Here is a 25108-nt window from a genome sequence, read left to right as displayed (position 1 = left end):
TGACCATCATGACTGGGAGCATGGACGCCAGCAGGCAGGCAGGCAGACAGGCAGGCAGGCAGGCAGGCAGGGTGCTACAGGAGCTGAAAGCTTACATGTTGAGACAACAACCATGAAACAGAGATGTGCCGTTACACTGGCTCCCCACAGAACTCCCTGGGGCCAGGGATGAACGCCCCTGAGCCTCTCTCACTAGGCAAGTGCTGTACGACAGAACTATTCCCCAGCCCTTGTTCACATTTCTATCATGCAACCTCACTTGAATAGTCTCAGTTTTCCCCTTTAACAACTAGCAGACTTAGAAAGATATTTTTATGTTGGGAATTACACATAAACACACAGCGACAGTTTGTTTAAAGACTTTATTTCCAGCATGTAACAGCTTACGTGTCATAAAAATCATCGAAGTCATCAGACACGTTATGGTCTCTAGGACGAAGAGCAGCTTCGATGTCAGAGTTGCTGTCATCAGACTCCCCCCAGAAGGCTGGAAGAGAGCAGGACAAGGCTCATTAGCACTTTGTGCTCTAATAGAGGGTTTTCAAAACAGCAAGGCAACCGCCCAGTTGAAGGACTGGCCTGCCAAAGGTCTAAGGTACTGTGTCACCTGTACAAATTTACATATTTCATGCTATGCTCTCCACATTGTTCCCGAGAAATCCTTGAAGAATCCTTCTTTTATCTTTCAGTAAGTCCAACGCTTTATTATAGGATAGACATCTTCTGTGCCACAATTAGTGAGAGATAGTGGGACTGGAAAGCAGGTGAAGAGAGTACATCCGGGTTAAATGCTAGTAGCTGGTAGGGAGATGGGGAACTGGGTATGGAGAAGCCACTTAGGGCTACTGCAAAAGTCCTACCAGGCATGGGCAATACATACTCATGGGCTCTGCCTTGGGGGCAGGGAAAGAGAGGCAAAACACTCTGTAGGTAGAAGGCACCAATTCAGACAATCAATTCCAAATAAACTGTACTACCACTGAGGCCCACGGCACCTTCACAGTCCTTTCACTGAAGGCCTTGTTCATGGGCACCTGTGTGCACTGCCCCTGGGCTCACAGGACATGTCACAGTCCTCACACAAGGACACAAGAAGACAAAGACATAACATAACTATTTTGGTTAAGACGAGAAATGACAATTGGTGTCCGTTTATTTCTTACCATTTGACTTTATAGTGGTCACGGGGTCCCTTTTGCTTTCATGCCTATAAAATAAGAAAGTGAACATTGACAGCTGTCTAATAGTTTCACAGGGAGCTGCTCGGGAAGAAGCGGTGGTGTTTATGGTTTTTCCTTCCCAGGCTCTAAAAGCATAAAAGTGTCAAGGATCGGGGTGGCCAGAGGCACTTGCTGGGGGGCCCTCCTGCTGAAGGGAGACACAGCAGTAGTCGGCAGAGGATGATTTCCGCTCAATAGTCCTCTGCAAACACTGTGTACAAAGTGTCAGCACTCTGGAGAAAACGCCAAGTGGAATACCTGAAGAGAATTTCAAGGAAGGTGAGATACCTCAGTCAAAGCAGCAACAACAGTGCTAGCAGTTTAACAAAGGCAGTCACAGTAGACACACTGAGAAACAAAGGCAGTCACAGTAGACACACTGAGAAACAGCAGCTGTTTAGCTTTCTAGATATCCACTGATAGACATACCTGCGGCTATGGCCTTTGGTACCTACTGGCCTCCTCTGGTGAATGCAGGAGGGCAGGATAGCGGCTCTTTGGAGTGGGATTTCTCAGTGTGCCTTTCCAGGGCTGTATGCAACTTTATGAACTTAAAGAGCCCTTCTGGGAGCATCACTTATGCCCTGTATTGTACCTAAATTCTCCAAGTGTCATGCTGAGGGACATTAGGGAAGAAATACACTTTTTCTACACAAGGTATCACATTTCCCTCTCATGGCCAAGACCCTGTTCACCCTGATGGAAGAACTTTTCAAATTCATCCCCCACTTGGACAAGTCTTGACAACCTGCAGTTTACACATACGCCTTGTAATACAGGCATCAGCAAAGCAGGCTCTACTAAGGGTCCATCCTCTATGCTCTATAGTACCTTACAGCACTCCTTTGCACTTGGTACCCACTGCTGACCAGGATCCAGCAGTAGAGCCCATGGTCATTCTTCATAAAGAAAACATCAGAAAGGAACCAACAGACAGTCAATAGTCATGGTAGCACCCAATGCTACCATGGGGGTGGGCATCAACAAAGTGAGCCTCAAAAGTCCTTTTATGTAAGTATGCACACACACAATGAACCCATGTGCATTGTGAAATGATTTACCTACTTCCATTACCTAGGAGCTAGGTAGCTGGGTTAGGTGCAAGGAGGCAGAGGTAGATTATAAAAGCTCTGGGAAACTGGTAGTCTTCAGACAGCTGTGGTCTGGATAAAGAGAGGCATAGGAAGAGGGTCAAGTCTATTGCTGGATGGAATTGAGAGGACAAACAGCTTGGTGACAGAGAGGGCTGAGAGTTGCAGGGTCCCCAGATGGCAAGGTGCTTCTAGCTGAGAAAGAGGACACTGCAGCCCGGACTGAGGAACTAGATGTGGCAGCTGAATATCTTGATGCAAGAATCAAACCATAGAGGCAGCCACAACCAGACCAGGTCGCTACAGCTTCAGTGACTACTATGGGTTCCAGAAACGTGTCCAGCATACATCTGGTAGCTCTACTTGTCCTCCTCCAAAACAATTTGTCATCAAGCTCAGCAACCTTTAAGTGTGGTCTCCACTCCAACAGGATAGTCCTTTCTCCCACTGCAGAAAGTGGTAATCCCAACTCTCTGATTCTCCCAATGTCCCTTACCAAACATAGTTAATAACTATGCCCTGCCAACTTGACTTCCTGGTAATTCCCAAGGCCCTTACCAATTCCTTATGTACTTTCACCACACTGGCAAGCTAACCAGAACCTTCTGCCTGAATGTTTGCAATGGCTTCACTGATGACACCACATCTAATTTCTTCTCCTATTATCCAACTTCTGCTTGGCAACAAGAGTGAGATGCTCAACACATAAATCTTATATTTTCTGATGAAAAACTCTTTAATGTCTTCCCCACTGTTTTTGGCATAAAGCCTAAATGCTGAATGGTACTTCCCAAGGTGGCTCCCAAACGATGCTGAGCTTCCTGACTGTATCCCCATTCCCTTTCCACTGCAGTCCTCATCAAACTGCTGTTTTCCACCCATTCACTCTGCTAACCCATAGCTACTCCTTACCCCATAGGCTGCTCGTGGATTAGCCGGTGCTTAGCAATTAGCAGGTGCTTAGGGTGGAATGAATAAATGACCTTTTTTAAGCACTGGGTCCTACTGAAAGGCTCATGATCAATGTTCAATGACACAAAATGTGATCTACATGTTTATAATTAACACGTGACTCCAGTATCAGGTTGAGTTTCTTTGTCTTCTCAGCAAAGGGAAAAATATCCAGGGGAAAAAAGAGGAAGGAAAAGAAAAAAAAACTCACACAATGCTGCAAATGTGGCCACGGCCGAGTGACTATCCTCCACGCAAGTGAGTGTTTGTAATCACCCAGCTCATCAGAACCAAGTGAACTGAGCCAGCAGCAAGGTCAGGTCCCACTGTGTGGAGGTGACTCACTGAGCACGCCAGGGACCCTCTTGCTTTGTGCAAGGTAGTTTAGGCATATCATCTCTCCACGAGGCCACTCGAACTTCCCTTTTCTGTTTGCTCTGGGTTAAGCTGCATAGTTTTGAATCATTTAAGCCACTGGGAGCAGGAAACAATATCAGTGAAATATGAATTAATTGTACAGTGGCTTTTAATTATTAGACTACTTCCAAGAAACCTATTTAAGAATGTTCATCGCTGAGAAAGGTAGAGGATGCTCTCAAGTATTCTCCATTCTACCCTGGTATCTTAGGAACAATATTTTTTTTTCTCTTGGTAGGAACCCATCTCTAAAAATCAATATGATACTTTTTATTACGTACAATTCCTAGGGTCAACATTTCTTTCAAGGGTCTCACTAAGCATGTAAAGAAAGGCACAGGGAGTAGCTGGGCGGTGGTGGCGCACACCTTTAATACCAGCACTCAGGAGGCAGAGGCAGGCGGATCTCTGTGAGTTCGAAGCCAGCCTGGTCTACAAGAGCTAGTTCCAGGACAGGAACCAAAAAAACAAAACAGAAACAAAAACAAAAAAATCTACGGAGAAACCCTGTCTCGAAAAATCAAAACAAAACAAAAAAACAAAGAAAGGCACAGGGGAATGACTGTCTATGGAATCCTGGACAGAGTCAACTAGTTTAGTTATGGAGAGAAAAGTAGATGTGAACTCCCTCTTTCAGAGTAAGAAACTGGGTTTTACTTTCCAGGCCACACACTTGGGCCATCAGTCCATCAAAAGTGTTTATAAATGAATATGGTTGTACCTCAATGAAACTTCATGTAGAGAGAATGGCACTTGAATCTCATGTACTTTCACACGTCTTGAAACAGAACTTTACTTTGGGCCCTTTTAAATAACCAATTAGAAGTATAAAAACTAGCCGGGTGGTGGTGCTGCACACAAGCTACTTCCAGGACAGGCTCCAAAGCTACAGAGAAACCTGTCTCAAAAAACAAAACAAAACAAAGCAAAACAAACAAAAAAAGAAGTATAAAGACTGTTGGACACAGTGGTTAATCCCAACACTTGTGAGGCAGAGGTAGGCAGATCTCTGTGAGTTCAAGACCAGCCTGGTCTTGGGAACTAGTCCAAAAGGAATAATGCAGACCACAGTTTTGCTGTTATTTAAAGTTGCAATGCTGAGGATTCTGAGACATTCCTAGCATTATTGCAATGTACACGCAGACTGTCTCATTAAGGGAAGGTGTAAGTTGGCAACACGAAAGCAGGAAAGGAGGTAGAAGCAACATACTGTAAGGATTCACATGGGCAAGACCTCACCTAGCTCTTCATATTAGCTCCTGAATTTCATACACACTCAACACTGTAAGATGCTAAAAACGTAGAAGGCTGGAAAATTCCGAAGCTAAGAAGCATGCACTCTAAAGAAGACAGGGAGAAACTAGGGCAATAAAAGCCTAAGAGCACATAGCAACACAAAGACCAGGCCAGAGAGTACGTCCTGGGAAAATGGGATTCCTGCAGGATTCCTCCTAGATTACATATGAACTGGATCAGACATCATTGGTCAGCCCAGAAAGAAATGTTTGCAAAGACAGCCTGTCTCCCCAAATAGTCTGTCCGCTTGAAGCAGACAGTTTCAGGAAACAGACTATGAACACACATAGCCCCCAACAATGCAATGTTCTCCTCATTTCCAAGCCCCTAACCTGTATAAAGGTTGCAGCCTCCCTGCTCCCAGACCCTTCAGTTCCCCTTGCTGTGTGTGCTAATAAACACAGTCTGTTGAAAGTCAGACTCTGGTCTCTTTCTTCCTTCTGCCTCTTTCTGATGCTTCAGAAATCTAACACCAGGGGCTGCAGAGACTGGGGTGTGGGAATAAGGCAGTGAGTTCAAGAGCCTGTAGGCAAGTCTGTGGTGCGTCTTCTCGATTAGTGACTGACGTGGGAGGACAGAAGCTCATGGTCGCTTAAGAAAGCAGGGCAAGCCATGGAAAGCCACTCACTAAGCTGCATTCCTCCATGGTCTCTGCTTCAGTCCTGTTTCTGCTGTGAGATTCAGCCTTGATTTCCTCAAGACTGCAGCAACCAGATAAACCCTTTCTTCCCTAAGTTGCTTTTGGTCAAGGTAATTATCAAAGCAAACTAGGACTCTCACTAGATTGGAAAACCTAATAGAAACAGATGAGTCTCTTGATACAGCCGGCCTACTAAAATGAATGACTACATTCTGTGGTTACCAGTGGCCACTTTCATGCAGACCTTCAATGAGAAGGAACACATGAAACAAGGAGAAATATAAAATGTACAATGTGAGGAGAAAAAGAACACAAGGAAAGGTGATGCAGAGTCAAGTCCTGTACTCAAGGCGATAAAAAATTTAAAGAAAAGCCTATGCTAAAATGGAATAAAGAGAGTGGTAACCCCAGGGAAACCCCGATCTGGCTAAGCTTCCAACCTGTAAAAAGAAATGAAAGGAACACTAAGGCACAATGGGAAACGCCAACAACAGAAAGCTGGGGTAAAGGTAAACTGAAAGAGGGGACAAGTTCCAGCCCCAGCAAGCCAGACTTGGCAGTTTCGGCCTCGGGCCTCTGACTTACAGTCAAGGACACAAGACAGGGGTTGTGGAATCTCCCTTCACAGTTAAGGAAAGCCACTGAGGCCAGGTGTGTATTAGGGGTGTCCTTGAGTGGAGGCCGAGAAAGGTCACTGTGTCAAGCTGTGAAGGTGAAGCCTGGATTGTGTTAGAGACCCCCAAGACGTAGATGCCAGATTTGTGGGATACCTGCCAACAAGAGCTACAGACTGGGTGTGGGACCAGCCCAAGAGAGAGGAATATGTCACAGTCAACAAAGCTGAAAGGAGTTGGAGATCTGAAGACAGCTTTTACATGACACATAGAGATGCAGAATCTGGCCTTTGCCCTGCTGGTTTTTATTCTCCAGCATTTCCTCACTATGCTCCCTTGACTTCCCTTTTGGAATGTAATATACATTCTGTACCAATGTATGTTAGAATACGTGATCTGCTTTTTGATTTCGATTTATCGGAGTTATAGTAAAGAGACTGCCATGAGTCCCAGAAGAGACTTTGGGCTTTTAAACAGTGTTGAGACTGTAATACACTATTCTGTATTTAGAATGAATGCATTTTTTTTTTGCATTATATGGCTAAAAGCCTAAGGGCACCAGAGAGTAGAAGGTGGTGGTTTGAATAAGAATGGCTCCCATAGGCTCATATATTTGAATGCTTAGTCACCCACCACAGAGTGGAATTGTTTGAAAGGATTAGAAGGATTGGGGGTGTGGCTCTGTTGGAGTTGGTGTGGCCTTGTTGGAAAAAAAATGTGTGCCACTGGGGGTGGACTTTGAGGTTTCAAAAGCCCATGCCAGGCCCAGGCTCCTCTCTTGTACTTGGCTTTCAGATCGGGAGGGAGCTCTCAGCTGCTTCTCCAGCACCATGCCTGCTTGACAGCATACTCTCTGCCATGATCATAATGAACTAACCCTCTGAAACTGTAAGCAAGGCCCCAATTAAATGCTTTCTTTCATAACATTTGCCTTGGTCACTGGCCTCTTCACAGAAACAGAACAGTAACTAAGACAGTGGCTCCATTACAAACAGTGAGACTGACTGAGAAAAAACAAACCAAACCAAACACAATCACTGAGGGGCTGGAGAGACACGGTTAAGAGCACTTGCTCTTGCAGAGGGGCGGGCTCTTGGCACCTGCATGGCACTCACAAACATGTAAATTCCTCTTCTAGAGGACCCGACACCCTCTTCTAACCTCTGAAGGCACCAGGCACACATATGGTGCATATACATATATGAAATCAAACACTCATATATACAAAAAACACAATAAACACATCTAAAAAGAAAATCTGATTTAACAAAGGCCAGGCCCAAATGAAGTCACTGGTGAATTTTAACATACTTTCAAAGAAGAATTAATACCAATGCTTCTTAAACTATTCCATAAAACAGGAGGAAGCACTTCCAAACTCTAAGATGATACCAAAACCAACAAAGCTATAACAACAAAAGAAAATGATAGACTAGTCTCTTTGAATGCAGGCACAAAAATTTACAACAAAATTCTTGTGAACTAAAATCAATAAGACAACAAAAGAAATGCAAAAACAAACATTCGCCCTAATAAAGCTCAATAAATATTATTTATAAAACAATAAATTTAGCCGGGCGGTGGTGGCGCACGCCTTTAATCCCAGCACTCGGGAGGCAGAGGCAGGCGGATCTCTGTGAGTTCGAGACCAGCCTGGTCTACAGAGCTAGTTCCAGGACAGGCTCCAAAGCCACAGAGAAACCCTGTCTCGAAAAAAAAAACAAAAACAAAAACAAACAAAAAAAAACAATAAATTTAACATATCAATAAATAGAATCAAAAGAACAAATCACAAGGTCATCTTGGTAGATACAGAAAAGGTTTTGGACAAAACTCCAATGTCCTTTCATGACAAAAGTACCACAGCCCAGGAACAGAAGGAATGCATCTCAACACAATAAAGGCTGTTTCAGGGCCTTGACATGCACCAAGAGTCTACACATTCCCATCTAGGTCAAGATGAAGACCAGTCTTCTATCAGCAGACCGAAAGGCAGTCAGGAAGGAGCCCATGAAGACTTTCTTGAGCATGCTCACCTAGTTCCTGTTTCTCAAGACGGAATGCAGATGGCACTGGGACAGTCTGGGAAGAGGACCTCACTTGAGGTGAGCTAAGATTTCCCTTTGAAAATGTGTATACCTCTCCTATACATACCACTTGCAGATAACTGTATAGAATATATACTGCCCTTCAGCTCAGGAATGCGATGCCAGACTGAGGGGAAGCACTTTTGCTTAAAGAAGAAGGCTTGAGTGAATGGCAGAGCACACTCTAAGCAAGCACACTCTAAGGCACCTGGGGTGCCTGTGAGAGGCTCACATGGGGAGGAGAGACAGGTACCTAACAGCTTTTATACCTCGCTGGGTGGTGATAGGAACACCATGGGGCCCCTAGAAGGGCATCTGGCACAGTCACCCTCTGCTCAAGAAGCACTGGAAAAGTTAACTGAAGCCAGGTAAATGGTAGGGTAGGTGTATTCCAGTCAAACAACGAAACCCTCAAAGACAAAGGACAGTATGCTGCCTCAGGGCATGACAGCAGACTTGACACCGTGCTGGACATCCCTTAAGTCTACACAGTAGGTCAGCAAGAACACCTAGAACGTTGCTACTCCAGTGGGAGGGGTACATGCAGCGCATTGGGATGGGGCCTGCTTGATACTCACTTCTGATCCTGAAAGGACAAGCAGAGACTAGAAGACTGGGGAATATGGTAATGTTAGCAACATACTGATGGCCAATCCTCTCTCGCTCTATCTCTTCCTCTCCCCGCCCCTCCCACCCGTCTTCCACACGGGAAAAATTCCACATTAACAAACACACCCAAGTTACTGGATTTGGGGTCCACTTAAATTTGGCAATTAACTTTGAGGATCCTGCCAAGAACACAACTTGTGACAGCGAGGACAATTAAGGCTGGCTCTCGGTCGGCTGCACCCTCCCTGTTCTAGGAGAGAGCCTGCTGTGAAAGCTTGAAGACCTGCCTTTGGATCCCCAGTGTCTAACTCCATGTGCTGGGGGTGGGGCGGAAGTAGGCACATCTTTGGAACTCAGTGCCTGAACCTAGACAAATGGATGAGTTTCAGGTTCATGAGAGAACTTATCTTGAAAAATAAGGTGTAGAGAGCAATCAACAAAAACATCCAACATTAACCTCTGCTCCCCACAGTATGCCTCCACACATAGAATAAGAAGACATTAAAAAACTTACCTATGAGAAGATGTAAGATGTAGTATCTGTCTGTGAACTACAAAAATTTCTGTGGGCTTGAAATCAGTATTAAAAATTTTCAAATAGCATGTTTAATTGGATTTTTTCTTCAAAATAAACATACTTCTGGAAAAATGTAGGGCAAAAAGCAATCCAGAAAGAAAGGAAAATAAGTACAAATGGCCAGATCAACAAATCTCCGCGAATACCAATTTTAAGTTTTAAAAGGCCACCGTCTGAGGCTGTTTAAATTTGACAAAGCCTGAGCGCCCCCTGATGGCTAGTTGGAGCTCCTACAGCATATGCTGTAATTTTAGCAGCCCTGGGGTCAACTTGTTTACTTTTTTCCTTCAAATAACCAAAGTGATTATTCTTAAGCAAAAGTGCTGTGTGTAAGAAAAACAAAGTGTATGGGTTTACGACAGCAAATGTGGACTGTTTAAGAAGCTTCTAATTTAGTAAAATTGAAGGTCAAAGCAGATTTCCTAAGCTCGAGATGAGGTGCGCACTTTTATAAGGGTACATAAAGAACTGCCAGGGAATTTTTGCTTTTAATTCAGTGGATAACTAGTGTCTAAGAGTCTTTAAACCATTCCAGGGAAAATAACACAAATGATCAGATGAGAAAGGAAAGCTGCAGCCACCATCCGAGCGTCAGGTGCAGGCTGGCGCCCTCCGCTGGCCGCTCCCATCGCTGCAGGGCTGGCAAGGAATGCCACCCACGGTGGCCCAGCTAAGGGGTGTGGGTGGCCGGGTGACTTTTTGTACCTTTCCCCTAGGCAATTGTGTTGCAAGTACACACTCTTTTTCTTTTGGCAAAAATCTTATCTTGATTCAACCCGAAGGCTGGAGTTACAAGGGAACCGGTAAGCCTAAATTACAAGGGAGCTGTGCTGATACAGTCTCCATTGAATAATGGATCCTGGAGAGTGAAGCCGCCTCCTGGGGAAGGTAAAGAGAGACAATGTTTGCAGAGGAGAGGAAGCTCCGGCATGCACCCCGGAACAAAAGGGAACAAGTGGTCTTTACTCGGAGAACAGCTTCCTATTAGGACTCACTCCTTCGGACATCATGCCTTTCATCCCCACTCAACCACAAAATGATTTTACTGAAGCAAATACAATGGTAGAAAAAGATTTACACTGAAAGAATCTTTAATAATAAACTGTTGCCGATCGGCCTACTTGCCCGTGATTTATAATACAATAAACATCGGATTCTATTACGGCTCATGCACTGAAGCCTCTGCTCTGAAGAACGGAATATGAAAGCACGGGGACCCCGCCATCATCACAATGAAATGAGCATGTATAAATGTGCTAAGAGTATCTCTTTGCATCTTTTATAGCTTGTGTGTATTAATCTGTAACGCTTATTAAGAAAGTCATTGCTATGCAAAGCAGCACCCAATCCCTTTCTCTGGCTTTTCAACAGAGTGCACTGTTTAGCCAATAGGAGGGACCCTCTGGCCCTCATTCTGCATTCATCACAGGCAACATTTGCACAATGTATCTCTCAAAGGCGGCTGAAAAGAAGGCCTTAATACTCATGTAAACAACTGCAAACCAATTATTTAATGAATCAGGCCCACACATAATGAGGTGCAGACAAAGAGCTATAAATGCATTTTTGCGCCCAAGCCCCTGCTTTAAAGTAAAATCCCTCAGCTGTAGTTTGGGCTTAACTAGCACATCATAATTATTGTCTCTAGGACATCAGAGGAAGCCATTTTTTTTTAAGGTCCAACAGAGTCCTTTTTTTTTTTTTTTTTGAGGTTGCTCATCAGCTCACTGACAAAACAGAGCAAAGAAGAATTTTTAAAAGTGCTACAGCGCGCAGCACTGTTATGTTTATTCTCAAGTACTGGGTTTCGAGACCACTTGTAAAAGCAATAAAGCACAAGGAGTGACTGCAGTAAGTGGGATCCTTAAATGTAAAGCCTCTAAGAAATTTCAGCGAAGCCAGGCACAAACAGCAGAACCTGAGCTCTCCAAAGCCCAGGGTGGGGTATTAACAATAACAGCCCCAGCACAAGAACCAAACTGTGCCCAACAGCACACCAAGCTGTACACACTCACCGTCGAAGTCTTTCATGCTCGATTACTATCAAGTGTCTAGAACCAAGGGTTCCTGGAAGACCTTTTAGTGGGTTTATTTTTCTTAAAGGGGGAGGGGGTGATGAGATTACTATAACTTATTAGGAAATTAGCTTCATGCAGAAATATCATAACAAGAGGCTTCTTGCTTTAATTTGTAGGGAAACAAAGTTTAATTTTAATCTTTGAAATGTGCCCAAGTGTGAAGGACCAGGTTGAAGAAATGTTCTACATAATCCTATTGCTTTCTAAGTGTGATTAAGAACTTTCCACAGAACTTGTTTTATGTCTTTAAAATATAATGGAAACAAATATTCCTAACACTCTTAAAAACTGAAAGGATAAATTTTTAAGCCAAATAGTAACATTAAGCCTGGGAACTACCTATAGAATTTATTGACCTTTTAAAATTCTCTTAAAAGACTGAGAACTTGAATTTACAGTGTAATCCTAACGGTATCGTATTCAACACTCTGCCAAACCCAGTTAACTCCTGTTTTCCCCAACAATGTGAACAAAAACCAGGATTAAAGGTAAGTCCTGATAAATGAGGAAGCACCTTGGATACTATCAAGTTTCTAAAAGCAAGAATTTTAGAAAGTTAACCCATCCAAAGAGTCCAGGTCCTAAGATACTGAAATGTTTTTGTAAAACACAAATGAACAGATTTTTTTCCATTTTCATTTCCCTTTAGTATGACATTTCTGGATCAAATCATTTTGTTATGTGGACATTACACACAGCAGTAGAAATGTAAAGGTCACGTTTTAACATTTTAGCAGGGTCAAGTAGTAAATTCAAAGGTAACGCAATCATCTAAAGGACACTTTTTTAATGAGCATGCTATTACAAAGGAAACTTGCTAGGCTGCTTGAAATAGTATTTAGCCAAAGGTAAAAGAGTAGGCGCTGCATTAGGCAGGTGCTCAGATTCACATTAGAAAGGCTTCCTAAGAGACTGGAAGTCACTGCACGATTCATATTGGAGGCGGATGGCAAATTCAGCACACAACTCACTTATCAGAACTTATAAGGAGTGTTACATTCTAGCGAATGTAAAAGCATCAATTCTGCTCTTTAAAGGGAACAGGCTGGAACGCATTAGAAAAGGAATGAGTAATGTGGCCCAAAGACTTGTTAAGAGAAAAAGAAAGCACACACAAAAACTAACATACAGCAATTGCCTGTTGGTCTATCAGTTCCCCAGAAAGAAGAACATGCCACTTTATTTCTTTTAAGGCCTGATGTTTTCTCCCTGCCCTTTTCCTGACAACCTCCTTTGTGTGGTCTCTAAGCAGTCCTACTGCGAGCAGCTGTAGACGCTAATTTGTGGTTCACTGAGGTGTCAATTGAGTCTTAAACCAAGGAAACAACAGCTGCAAAACAATACTTGGCTCTGGTGCAAATATTTTCAGAGGTAGACTAAAGTTTCAACTGTTATTTTAGATAAACAAAAAACCCAAACCATAACCCTCCATCAAGTCATACAACAAAATAACAAGCAGCCAGGGCTGAATTCACTGCGTAGTGACATTTCTCATCTTGTTACTGCTATTCAGAAAGGCTTTCACGATTTTACCTTGACAAAGGACTTCCTTCACTAGATGAAAAACTAGCTTCCGAAGCGATTTTGTGGGCTGTCTTTGTCTTGAATGTGCTGCTGCCAATATCCAAACCTGTGACAAGCACAAACAAGGAAAGTGAGAGCTAGCCACCAAACAGCCACGAAACAAGCGCAGATACAGCCCCATGACGATTTTGGAAAATCAAGAGGAAAATTCTGTTTAAATCACAGAAGGTTTTATGCAGGAAAAATACTCACAGATCACAGCAAAAAAATAAGAATTTTCTTTGTAATAGAAAAAAAAAGGTAAAATAAAAAACAAAACAAAACAAAAAAAACCCCCAAAACTACCCAAAGAGTTCTGCTTTTACTTCAATTTTTCATTCTATTTTGTGGTATGGGGGCTGAACCCAGGGCCTCCTCAAATGTGGTTGGCAATCATGTGACCTAGAGCTAAGTCCTCAGCAAGTTCTGCTTGAAATGGCCAAGATGTATACATAGGAACATGGGTTGAATAACTCCCTTGGTTAGGACTTAGGCAGGGATGGCTCACCAAGACAAGTACTGGGAACCAGGTCTCAGACACAAGTGAAACTCCCGGATGACAAGCATCCACACTGCCTACTCTGAAGCCCCTTTGCTAAAACCTGTTTCCCATCCCACAAAGAATAAATTTCTGCTAAAAGCTACCAAGGCCACTCTTTCAGCTTGTGCTGAGGACATGGATATACAACACACTTTCTTCCCTGGGGATGGAGACCGGAGTCCTCACTGTCCTCAGCCTTGGATATTTCTGCAGCAATCTGGTTTCGATGGGCAGTCACCCCAGATCCCAGACTGCGAACGGCTTGCCTGCATGCCGTCTCTGTAGCAGAGTAGCTCTGCCAGCACCCGCTCCATGTTCGACTCAACAGGGCCTCTACTTTCATATAGGACAGGGCTTTGGGCTATGAAAAGTGGGGTTCAAAACTTAAGTGGTTTTCCTCTGTAACAGATCTGGAGACAGAGACCTAAACCATCTAACTCGGAAAGTGCTCCTTCAGGAATGAGCGGTGAGGATGAGAGTCCTATCCACACCGCCTTTAACTGCTGGGAAGGTTCCCTTTGCCTCACAGACCTGCGGACAGCCAGTGGAGAGTGGATGCAAAGCTCCATCATTCCGAGGACAGTCAACAGCACGAGAAGCTCGTGCCTGATACTACCATCAGACCACGGGGAATACAGTGTCACTGTGAGATGTCCCGAGGAAACTGACCTGCCTGTACTTAGCTGTACAACCTGTGATGTGTCATTTCATGCATGAAAAGTTTAACAGGCTATGATCAAAATACACTGTCTATGAACTGTTCAAATAGTATCATTTGAAATAAGTTATTAATATATTTAATAGTAGTATAATTTTTATAGACAGCCAAAAGATGACAATTTATGCCAAACAGCCATCTTTTGCACCTCCCAATGAGGTATCAAAATACATTTGCCAAATCATTGCAGCACCCCATTCCCAGTCATGTGGATTGCTAAGCAGTTATGCTTGGAGCAAGGCATGGCTCTCTTGGGACCTTATTTATAAAATGAGGAGGCTGGACAAACACCTTCAAGACCAGTCTTGATTCAGATTGTATGACTCAAATGTGAACAGAAAGATAACAGGCATTAAAATCTTTCCAACGCAATAAGGATCTCCTTTAGGAAAGAGGTCCTGTTTTATACCCCAAGAGACTTTGATTTTTGTATTTTCAGAGTTAAATCATAGCCACCAAAAGCTCTGCCCAGGAGGGGTCTTTAACCTAAAGTGGTTCAATGAATCCTTAAAGCAACCAAAATAAATATACAATCACTAATACTACCTAGCCATGTATTCTCCAAACATATACAGTTCTGATGCATCATAAGCAAGAGTCTTGAAAAGGTGTCTGTCTGAGGAAGAAATGCTCAACACAACCTGAAATTTGAATATAGTCCAAGAATTGTATGACATTAATAAATCACTGTACAACTCTGATCACAGAAACCTAAAGCCACTCTGAGCTGGGAAGATGGCTCAGCGGTTATGAGCACTGGTTGACCTGGGGTTTAATTCCCAGAACTCTCATGGTGGTCCACAGTCAATTGTAACCATGGTCCTAAAGAATCCAACACGCTCTTCTGATATGCATGGGCATCAGGGATGTATATGATACACATTCATACATGCAGGCAAAACACTCATGCACATAAAATAAAATATACATAAAATAAAAATAAGCTACTCATATACTTTCTCCTGTATTATGTATCTTTTATAAAGGATGCTAAATTGAGTAAGACCAAAAAATAAGATATAAGATGAAAATCACTAAAATAATAAATGTAAAATGGAAAAATATAAGAAAATTAAAATACAAACGAAATCCTATGTTAAAGGAACTATATTTAAGCCTACATTTTACCTTATTGGGGTTTACAGACCTTTCCTTAGGAAAACTTCCCTTCCCACAGAGTGAACACGCAGCACAAAGCTGCTCATCTGATGATTCAGAAAGGAGGAGATGTGGGGAAGAGAAGACAGGGGCATCCTCTGTGATAGCTGGTGAAAAGACACCATGTGAAACACCAAGTAGAACTGCAGAGTCTGTAAGAGCTATTACCATGCTGGGCCAGCCCCATGTACCCAGAAGGCAGGGACTTTCCAAATGTTTGTTTGCCAGGGATGACGAAGTTCTTGCTCACTCAGACTCAGTAACACTCCTCACAAAGCAAACTCTAAAACCACACTTCTCTCCGCATAGGATAGTTGCTGTCCTGAGCCCAAAACAGGATTCAAGTGTTGAATTTGTCCTTACTTACTTGAAAATTGACTTTCAAATCTCTCTTCAGTTTGATTCAAATTATCCTGAAGGGTAGACTTCTTCAGTAACTGGTAGGCTTTTGTCTCTATAGATGAAGAAAATGAAGAAAAGCACAGAAATATTTCCACTGTTTATAACTGTTACTTAAATTCCTCTTATGTGGCTAACACTGATGCATGGTCTCCCTATGGAGCCCAAGTGATGGCATAAAAGGTGTGTGCCACAAATAAAAATTGTGTTGAACCTAAATTTTAAGATTCGGGTTGAATTTTAAGAGTTTATTTGAGGCCGCGAATTGCACTCAGCTTTTTTGGTGGACTGTGGATAGATTCACTAGCACATGAATAGCTGCTCTCCATCCCAAGCCCTGCAGATGTATCCTGGGTAGGCAGGTAACTCTAGAGCACTCCAGGCCCTGGTTTTCAGGCCCTTATGCTAGAGAGAGGGGCTCTGAGAGAGAGGAGGGAGAATGCAAAGATCTCTGGAGGGGCAGAGGCAATAGGATGGGTCCAGTAAAAAATCTGATCACAAGGGCTAAGGAGAGGGAGCCTGCCTGCAGAAAGCAAGGCCAGGTGCACAGAGGGATCAGCAAAGCCGCAGCCAAAGGTACAAGTGAGATGCTAGGGAAAGCCTTCCTGAAAAGGCACAGACCTCAACATGATCTGGAGGGGTTGTGTCGGCTGTGATATGTTAAGTGGTTGTGGATCAGCTTCGTCTTTGCAGGCAAGTGTACTTTTTGCAAGAGATTCTCAAAGAATGCAGATCCCCGAAGCCAACTCACAGTGCAAAAAGGCCAAACAATGCATGTGAGTTTTTGGCAACATGGGCCCAGGCTCCTCTGTAAGGAAAAAAGAGAGCAAGGAATCGTGCAGTTGAAGTTGCAGTGGGCTGCTGCCTTGCAATGCAGTTACAAAGCCAAAGGAGAAGTGAAAAAGGAGACAAAGTAACATGCAGAAATAAAAGCTGGCCTACTATAAACAAAGGACTAAGGGATAAAGAATCGGCTGCAAGTATGGCATAAATCCGGAAACCTGAGGACTAGGTGGCTGCTGAGGGCTTGATGCACACTGTAGCTTGTGCCTGGGAACTCCAGGGAAACACTTCTCTCATTTGTAACATCAACCACTTGGAAAATATGGAGTAATAAAAATTATTAGATGAAACCAACCCTTTAAAAGAAGTCAATTCTTTTCATACATAGAAACAAATGTATATACATCTTCAAGTTTTTAGTTCTGAATCCTGCAGTCAAGCACCATTATATATTCAATTCTGTGTCAAACTTAAGCTTAAAAGTAGAAAATGTTGCAGTTTAAAACATACAACAAGGCAAGAGGTCTACATCCCATGTAGTATCCAGTCCCCAAGATATGAAAATCTATCCTGTTTTTTAATTCCAGGCTGATAACACAAGATAAATATATTTTTCCTCTACTTTGTTGCATCAGCTGGAACCCAATCATTCATCTCCCTGCAAAGTGCTGAGGCGATTTTTTTCTTTTTGGTATACATTTTTGGTCTAGAAAATAGAAGCAGCTATAGAGAAAAAAAGGTGAAAACATGCTGAATAAAGGGGCTAGGAGAGAGATGATGCTGAGGAGAGGTGAAAGAAAAAGCCCCAACTTCTTATCTTTTATTCTCTTTTATATGCAAATGTACACCTGCTAAAATACTCCTAAATCTACAAATAAAAAGAAAATATCTGATGAACAAGTGCTTTTAACAGCCCATTACAAGATACCATGTGTCTCACCAGTCTCTAAGGGGTGTATGGAGGCAAGGATCTGCCCAGTGCTTGTGCAGAAATCCTTAATGAAAAAAAAAAAAAGAGCTGGCCTGGAAAGGAATAACAAAGGGAAATACAAACAATACTATCACCGCTGCAAGGGAACCAGACCTTGAACTCACAAAGAACTGGGGCATTTAACTCAGGGCATATAAGTACTGTTCCTATATGAAGTGGGTAGAAATTCTAAAATTAAAATTGAAAAACGCTTTCTGTATAAAGAATGCTAAGGTTCTATTTATTACTTTTCATGGATTTCTAGACATTAAAAATGTTTTTTCCATTTATATTAGATGCATTGCCGATGAAATCAAACTCAGTTGCTTTTGCAAAATAAAATAAAAAGCAAAAAATATATTTCTAAAATGAATTCAAAAGATATATATTATCATTTTAAGTCCATAAATCAGCTATCTAGTAATCTGCTCAAATAAAAAAAAATTTAAATACGAGTGCTTTTACAATTATGAAAATACAAAAAATTCTTGTATATTTAAGACTTCAGAGAAAGAGGCCAAAAGTCTATGAATGTGGGCAGCACTGGCCCAGGGGACTCCTCACATCTGGACTTCCGGTGCTAAACTCGTCCCCCTGGAGACCTAGATCAGCAAATCCACTGTGAGGTCTCTCTATCTGCTTTCTCCACGAGTGATGCTGATACACAAGGAACACTCCTAATTCACAGGGGGCCTGGGGCAGTGTCAGAAAATAGATTTACATTCTAGTTTTAATGTCTGTGAAGCAACTCAACAATTAAACCTGAAAATAAATGCCAGGTTTGTCACTGACCTTTCATGGCTGCTCCCAAGCTGAACTGAAATAGCTCTGAGGGTACTATATCCGCTTCTCGGTGTCCTTCAGTTCCACATCCACAAGTCCAAAAACCAAACATGGATTAAAAAGATTTTGGAAAAAAATATATTAGTATTGGGTATGTACAGACTTTTTTCTTGATTTCACTTCCTGAATGACGCACTATTATGTAGCATTTACATCATATTAAGTGCTAAAAGTATCTAGAGACGATTTAAAGTACATGGAAGGATGTGTGTAGACTATATGAAGACACCAAACAGCTTTATGTACGGAAGCTGAGCATGTGTGCCCATTCCTCTTGTATACTGAACGACAACTGTACTTCCTACAACCTTAACCACCACACTGCTTGCTGCTTATCACGGTATAGTAACAGGAAGCAAATTTTCAGCTCTCAAACTCAGGGAACCTTTAACTTTTAAAAGATTGAGGGATTTCTGTGAAAAGCTGGGTTTTAACAGTATATTCCAGTGCTTTTCATTTTTCCTAGTGCCGGTGAGTGAACTCACGGGCTCATGCAAGTTAAGCAGGTGCTCTACCACTAAGCTGCACTCCAGGCCCTAAACAGTTCTGGAAAAATTACTTTTAGTGATTGATACTAAATAATTTATACATTGGAAGGGATCAGAAATATTGGCATTATCTTTGCTACTTACAGAATGGCCAGGAATAATTGGTATGAGGTGACCCAAATGCTAGAAATGCAAAATATGAAGAATGGCCTTCTTAAACCCTACAGTGGATTGAATATCGCACTGACTTCCCCAGCCCAAATTCAAATCCACTCAAACCTCAGAATGTGATCTTTTTGGTAACAGATTATTGCAGACACGTTAGCTAAGGAGAGCAAGATGACATCTCCCTGCATTTTCACTGGGCCCTAAGCCAATGGCTGGCACCTACTAAAAGGAATAGACACACAAACACAGAAAAGGAAATAAGAAAGCAGAAGCAAACACTGAAGGGAAACCACCACAAACCAGAACCACAGGGGCTGGGAAGAATTCTTCCCTGGTGCCCCATCCTGGTGGTACCTTGTTTTTTTGCATCTTGAACTGTTCTATTATCTCAGGTTTGTGGCATTGTTTTGTTGCTGAGGGAAGCTTTCGTTAGCACCAATGTTCCCCCTGTTGCAGCCTGCTGAGGACCTGGGACTACAGGTGAAGGTCACTGCGCCTGGTAAGGTTATGGCACCTGTCACAGCAGCTCGAGGAAAATGAGGCTGTATCTGAGTCCTGATTTCATGAAAATGTCTAAATTCTGACCTTTTCTCTTGATCTGAATTGCCTATGTAAAATGTCTTTTGACAATCTACTGTAGAGTCTCTCCCACTGCTTAATTCTCAACCTGGAGACTGACTTGGATGTGTCATAAAACGCTTACACCTGGGATCTACATCGAGTTCTGCTGTAGCACAGCGCAGGAAGCCCACATGGAATTTTACTGCATATTCACTGGGGGACTCTCTTCTCAATTCATGTCTTTAAACGCTGACACACTAATCAACAGCACTTCTCAGAAAGGTCTTTTTTTTTTTCTCTCTCACATCTATGTTGAACACGTCTGTCCCCCAGCTGCAAGCAGCAGGTAATAGGCTCAATGGCAGAGGCGCTGTCAGGCTGCCTTCTGCCTAGAGACAGAGGTGCTAACTATCATGGACAACACTACAGCAAACCATGCCCTGCTTTCACATTCATTGAAGTTCCGTGACCCAGGCACAGCAGATAACTTGTCTCTACTAATTCTTCTGAGTAAAGCACTTCTGAGACAAGGGAAGAAAAAAAGCATTCTTGGTGAACTTGCAGTCCTGGAGGTTATATGCCATTACACTTGGGTGGCCCAAACTTTTCACTGCATTCTTTTCTCCTGGGGTAAATCCAGTCACCAGTGACAACCTGGCCATTGTATGTGTCCAGCTCCCCCCGTTCAGCCTGGTATAAAACAGAAGCTGTAATGTTTGGAGGGCAGTGTCCAGAACTCCAAGCAGCACCCTGCACGTTGATCTGACCTGTAAAGCTTCTCCGCGGATGCTTCCGTGTGACGCTGGGAGTATTTCAGCTGGCCAGAGAATATTGAGGAGGAATGGCACAGGGAAGCGACACTTTTAACACAGCTTGACCAACAGAATTGGTGTTAAAAGAATGAGGGGCTGAATGGACATTCTTAGAGGCTTAATCCTCTTGAGATGAAAGCTGACAGCCCTTTTCACATGCAGCTTAAGGAGATGAGTTTTGCCAGGATGGGCACGTGGGGTGGGAAAAGTGGCAGTGGAGTGAGTGATTGAAGAGATAGTGTTGTGGCCTGAATCAACAAGCATTTAAGGAAATTCCTTAATTCCCCATTTTTATTCATTTGTGTGACAAATTAAGGGCCCACTGTGTGGTACGTACTATGTAAGGGGCTGGTTTTCATGATTTAATGTAAGTTGTATCATTTGCTTAAACTAAAGCTTGATACTGAAAGGGACATTAGTGTGAATACAAATTAAAATGCCATCACTGAGGATGTGAGTACTTCAGAGGGACATGTTCTCTCATAATCTTACTAAGCATCACTTTCCTCCTGGCTTGAGTATTTCCAGGGAAATTGACCAGAATATCCTGCATCCTTCATCTGGATGACGATGGTCGAGCTGTGCTCAGGCCCGTCACACTTTAGAAAAGGAAAGTCTGGCCTTGGAAAATCTTTGCAAGTTGCTCACTTCTCTAGGTGTAGTCAAAGAGAAAGGAAAGGTATGACTGCTCAACACTGCTCCCCAGAATTTCTTTGGTAAACCCATCTTTTGCTAGGATGTACACTGAGTTCTAACTGACCCAGATGCCTGAATGCAACCGCCTTTCTGCTGTTATAACAAAAGAGACAAGATGGAGGAATGAAAACATCGTACCCTCAAGTTTGACTTGGATTCCACATCCACTGAGCTAACCCTTATGCTTCTGTTTGACGTCAGGATGAGCTACTCAAATTGAGTCCTGCAGGACTATTGTGAATATTAGAAGTGACTGAGGCTTTGAGGCCAGCTAGGTCTACAAGAGCTAGTTCCAGGACAGGCTCCAAAGCTACAGAGAAACCCTGTCTAGAAAAAACAAACAAACAAACAAAAAAACAAACCAAAACAACAAAATGACTGAGGCTTACTGAGGGCAGAGGCATTCTTTTCTGACCTTAATATCCCGAGATTCAGTCTAAGTAACAGGCTAATACATTAAACATGTAAATAGTATATTATTACTTATCATATGAAGAAAAAGATATGTTCATAGATGTGACATTCATATGTTTTATCTGGATTCTTTATTAAGGATACTAGACAAATCAAAAGGGGTAGAGTGTGTTAACAACAGACTAGTCTGTAGAAATACTTGGTCTTGTTGACTGGGGAATGAGTGCTATTATGAGGGGCATTCTATTTAAATCTTGGTGAAGAAAATTTACTTTTTCTATGATGACTAACAGAGCAGATGTCTTTAGAGGAATAATAAATTAAGAATGAACTTCTCTGCTAAGAAGACTTAACGTTTGGGATGGCATAAATAAGAAGGGGAAATAAAAACATTAGAATGTTGGCATATTATAGTCGACTTTATTTGGGCCATCAACTCACAAATAACAACACAGAGACTTATTAATTATAAAAGCTTGGCCTTACCTTAGGCTTGTTTTTAACTACCTCTTTAACTTAAATTAACCCATTTCTATGAATTTATGTACTGCCCATCCTGCTTCCTCCGTGTCTCCTTGCATCTCCAGCTGGCAACTCCCCTGAGTGCCTAGATTCTTCCTCCTACTTCTTCTCTCTGCCTGGAAGTCCTACCTAGACCTCTGCCTGTAGTAATAAGGGTGCGGCGGCGGGGCTGCGTCCCCAACACCCCAGCCGCCTGCTCGGCTAGCTTATGCCCCGAAATAATTACACAGACACTGTATTCATTTAATCACTGCTTGGCTCATTTCTACCTAGCCTCTTCTAGGCTAACTCTCGCACCTGGACTAGCCCATTTCTTATCATCTGTGTAGCACCGGTCTTACCAGGAAGATTCTAGCCTCTGTCCATCCTGGGTCGGAGCTTCAGAGCTTCATCGCGTGTGTCTGCCCAGGAGCCGGGAGCATGGCGTCTCTCTGAGGCGTCTGCTCCCGAGAGGAGAGCTGTCGAGTCTGAGCTCACTTCCTCTTCCTCCCAGCGTTTTGTTCTGTCTACTCCTCCCACCTATCTTCTAACCAATGAAATGGGCCAAGGCAGTTCCTTTATTAGCCAATGACCTTCCTCCATCATCTGCCTAGCTTTTGGCTGTTCAGCTTCTTTTTTTTTTTTTTTTGGTTTTTCGAGACAGGGTTTCTCTGTGGCTTTGGAGTCTGTCCTGGCACTAGCTCTTGTAGACCAGGCTGGTCTCGAACTCACAGAGATCCGCCTGCCTCTGCCTCCTGAGTGCTGGGATTGAAGGCGTGCGCCACCACCGCCCAGCTGTTCAGCTTCTTATTACACCAATCATAGCAATACACCGTCACACAGTGGTCAAATATCCCACAACAATACATTAATTCCCTTAGTGTACAGGGAGAATCCCAGTCTTGTATGAAGGAATGACAGGATCTATAACAAGAATTCCTTCTACAGGGCCTGCTGTGGTTCAGGTTCTCAGCCCATTTACGATATGAAAGCTAGAAAGCCTGTTACTGATCACTGATCTGTACTTTAGCTATGTTCAGTAAATGATCGACTTTGCACAGAGCAGCTCCTCAAATATACAGAAAAAGAGAGGGAGCAGGCGTGCCCTTCTTATGTTAATGTCTCAGGACTCTTATTCTGAGAACAGAGTAATCTTAGAGTTCTCCACCCAGCCTGGAACCTGCCCTAGACTTCACCTTGCCCTCTTGCTTTCCTATTTCCTTCTAAAATGGATGCAAAGCGAATAGGAGAGCTTTTCCAGACACCAAAGTTACTACTATTACCTTCTGGTTAGCCTGAGGGACAGTTTTATAAGTAGTTTTCAATTCTAACACCCCAATATAATTTTATTTGAGTAGCCCCAAGTCTCATTAGAAAGCAATTTCATCCACTAGGAAGGTCCCACAAAATGGCACACAGAAAAACAATTGAGGATAATTTTACTCTACTAAAAAAGCTGATATCCCAACTGGATCTCTATTTTAAGAAAAGGTCCCAGGGGCAGGAGAGATGGCTCAGCAGTTAAGAGCATTGGCTGCTCTTCCGGAGGTCCTGAGTTCAATTCCCAGCACCCACATGGTGGCTCATAACAATCTACAATGGGATCTGATGCCATCTTCTGGCCTGCAGGTGTACACACAGAGCACTCATACGTAAAGTTAAATAAAATTAAAAAAGAAAAAGAAAATGTCCCATGTATGTCTTCCACGGTTGTTTCACAAAAAAAAAAGTTAATTTAATTTTCTTGGCCATTATGGACTTCATCCAGCCTGGTCTACACAGCAGATTCTAGGATATCCAAGGCTACACAGAAAAACCCTGCTTCAAAAAACAAAACAAAACAAAAAAACAGCAACAAAAACCAGGATTTCATTTTCAACTACACAACACAGTTGTGAAACGGCAGCTCACACTTTCAGTTTCCTTCTGAATCTTTATCATGGTATGCACATTATGTATGCTACAGAAAGCTAAAGATATCATACGGTTGGCCTCAAACTATGTTATTCATTGAAATATTTTCTGCACAGAGTGCATTTTGGGTAATGTTGCATTGTTCATCAATACTTATGAGATAGTACATTAGGGAAGGCCTGCTGCATGGTCATCAAATACCTTGCAGTCCATTCATCTGTGAGCATTGAGTCACTAAGGGCTTCTAGGCACACAGAACCAGACACCCCCAGCCTGATCAGTAAGATCCCAGGAGCCAGTCTGCAATTCACCCGTAAGGGTTTCACTTGTGGAACTCACGAGAATTTCCAAAAGTATCCAGAAATTCTTTAGGATTCTTTTCCTGATGAGTTAAAAATATCTTTCTGGAGTCAAATCAATGGCTGTGCTCTCAAGTGGAGTTGTCCTGAAAGAGCTAACTCAGCAGTACTGCTGGGAAGTACCCGATGAGCCACAGCTACACCATGTTCAGGCTGGTCTTGGGCCTCAGTCACGTCATAACTCAGGGAGGTTGAGCAGTGGCAGCCTGACTCACTGGAGCCAGCCAGCCACCATGCAGGCCCACCTAGGGACTTCTTTTTCTGAGGCATTGCATTCTCACCCCTATGATTATTTTGTTTGCTTGTTTTACTCTTTGAGCTTGTTTTGTAAGAATCCTTTTAACTGAGTGCTAGGAACTGATTTGTAAGTGTTAGGGGGTGTGATATCCTGCAAAAAAAAACCTTATTGTTACTAACATTTGGACTATTACTGTGGACCACAGACAGCAGGTCTCGAGTGTCTAATATCCAGTATTGTTATACAGAGAAGCCCTGTCTCAAGCACGAACATCCTAAGAGGCTGCAGGGGGCGCTTAGAAGGACAAGCCCATGGGTGGAGAGGACAACACAGCAACGCTCTAGGAAAAATAACTTTACAAAGTTTTCCAGGACTTCAACACTATTATTTATCTATTTATTT

The 25108-nt window shown here is 42.8% G+C and overlaps 1 protein-coding gene across 2 annotated transcripts in view; it reads right to left on the bottom strand.

Annotated features, from left to right (window-relative positions):
* Positions 1-347: 347 nt before the first annotated feature.
* Positions 348-25108, bottom strand: part of Kiz (kizuna centrosomal protein) — an 88992-nt gene continuing 64231 nt past the window's right edge. For both annotated transcript variants that reach the window (XM_075962386.1, XM_075962387.1), the window contains 5 exons: positions 18505-18570; positions 15928-16014; positions 13114-13210; positions 1164-1207; positions 348-487 (listed from right to left, as the gene is read on the bottom strand). In XM_075962386.1, coding sequence (XP_075818501.1) covers positions 384-487; positions 1164-1207; positions 13114-13210; positions 15928-16014; positions 18505-18570 — 398 coding nt within the window. In that variant the 3' untranslated portion in view covers positions 348-383. The remainder of the gene's footprint in view (positions 488-1163; positions 1208-13113; positions 13211-15927; positions 16015-18504; positions 18571-25108) is intronic.

Source organism: Microtus pennsylvanicus, chromosome 2 (genome assembly GCF_037038515.1).
Source record: "Microtus pennsylvanicus isolate mMicPen1 chromosome 2, mMicPen1.hap1, whole genome shotgun sequence".
In the NCBI taxonomy this organism is placed as follows: domain Eukaryota; kingdom Metazoa; phylum Chordata; class Mammalia; order Rodentia; family Cricetidae; genus Microtus; species Microtus pennsylvanicus.
This window is presented reverse-complemented; position numbering and strand designations above follow the sequence as displayed.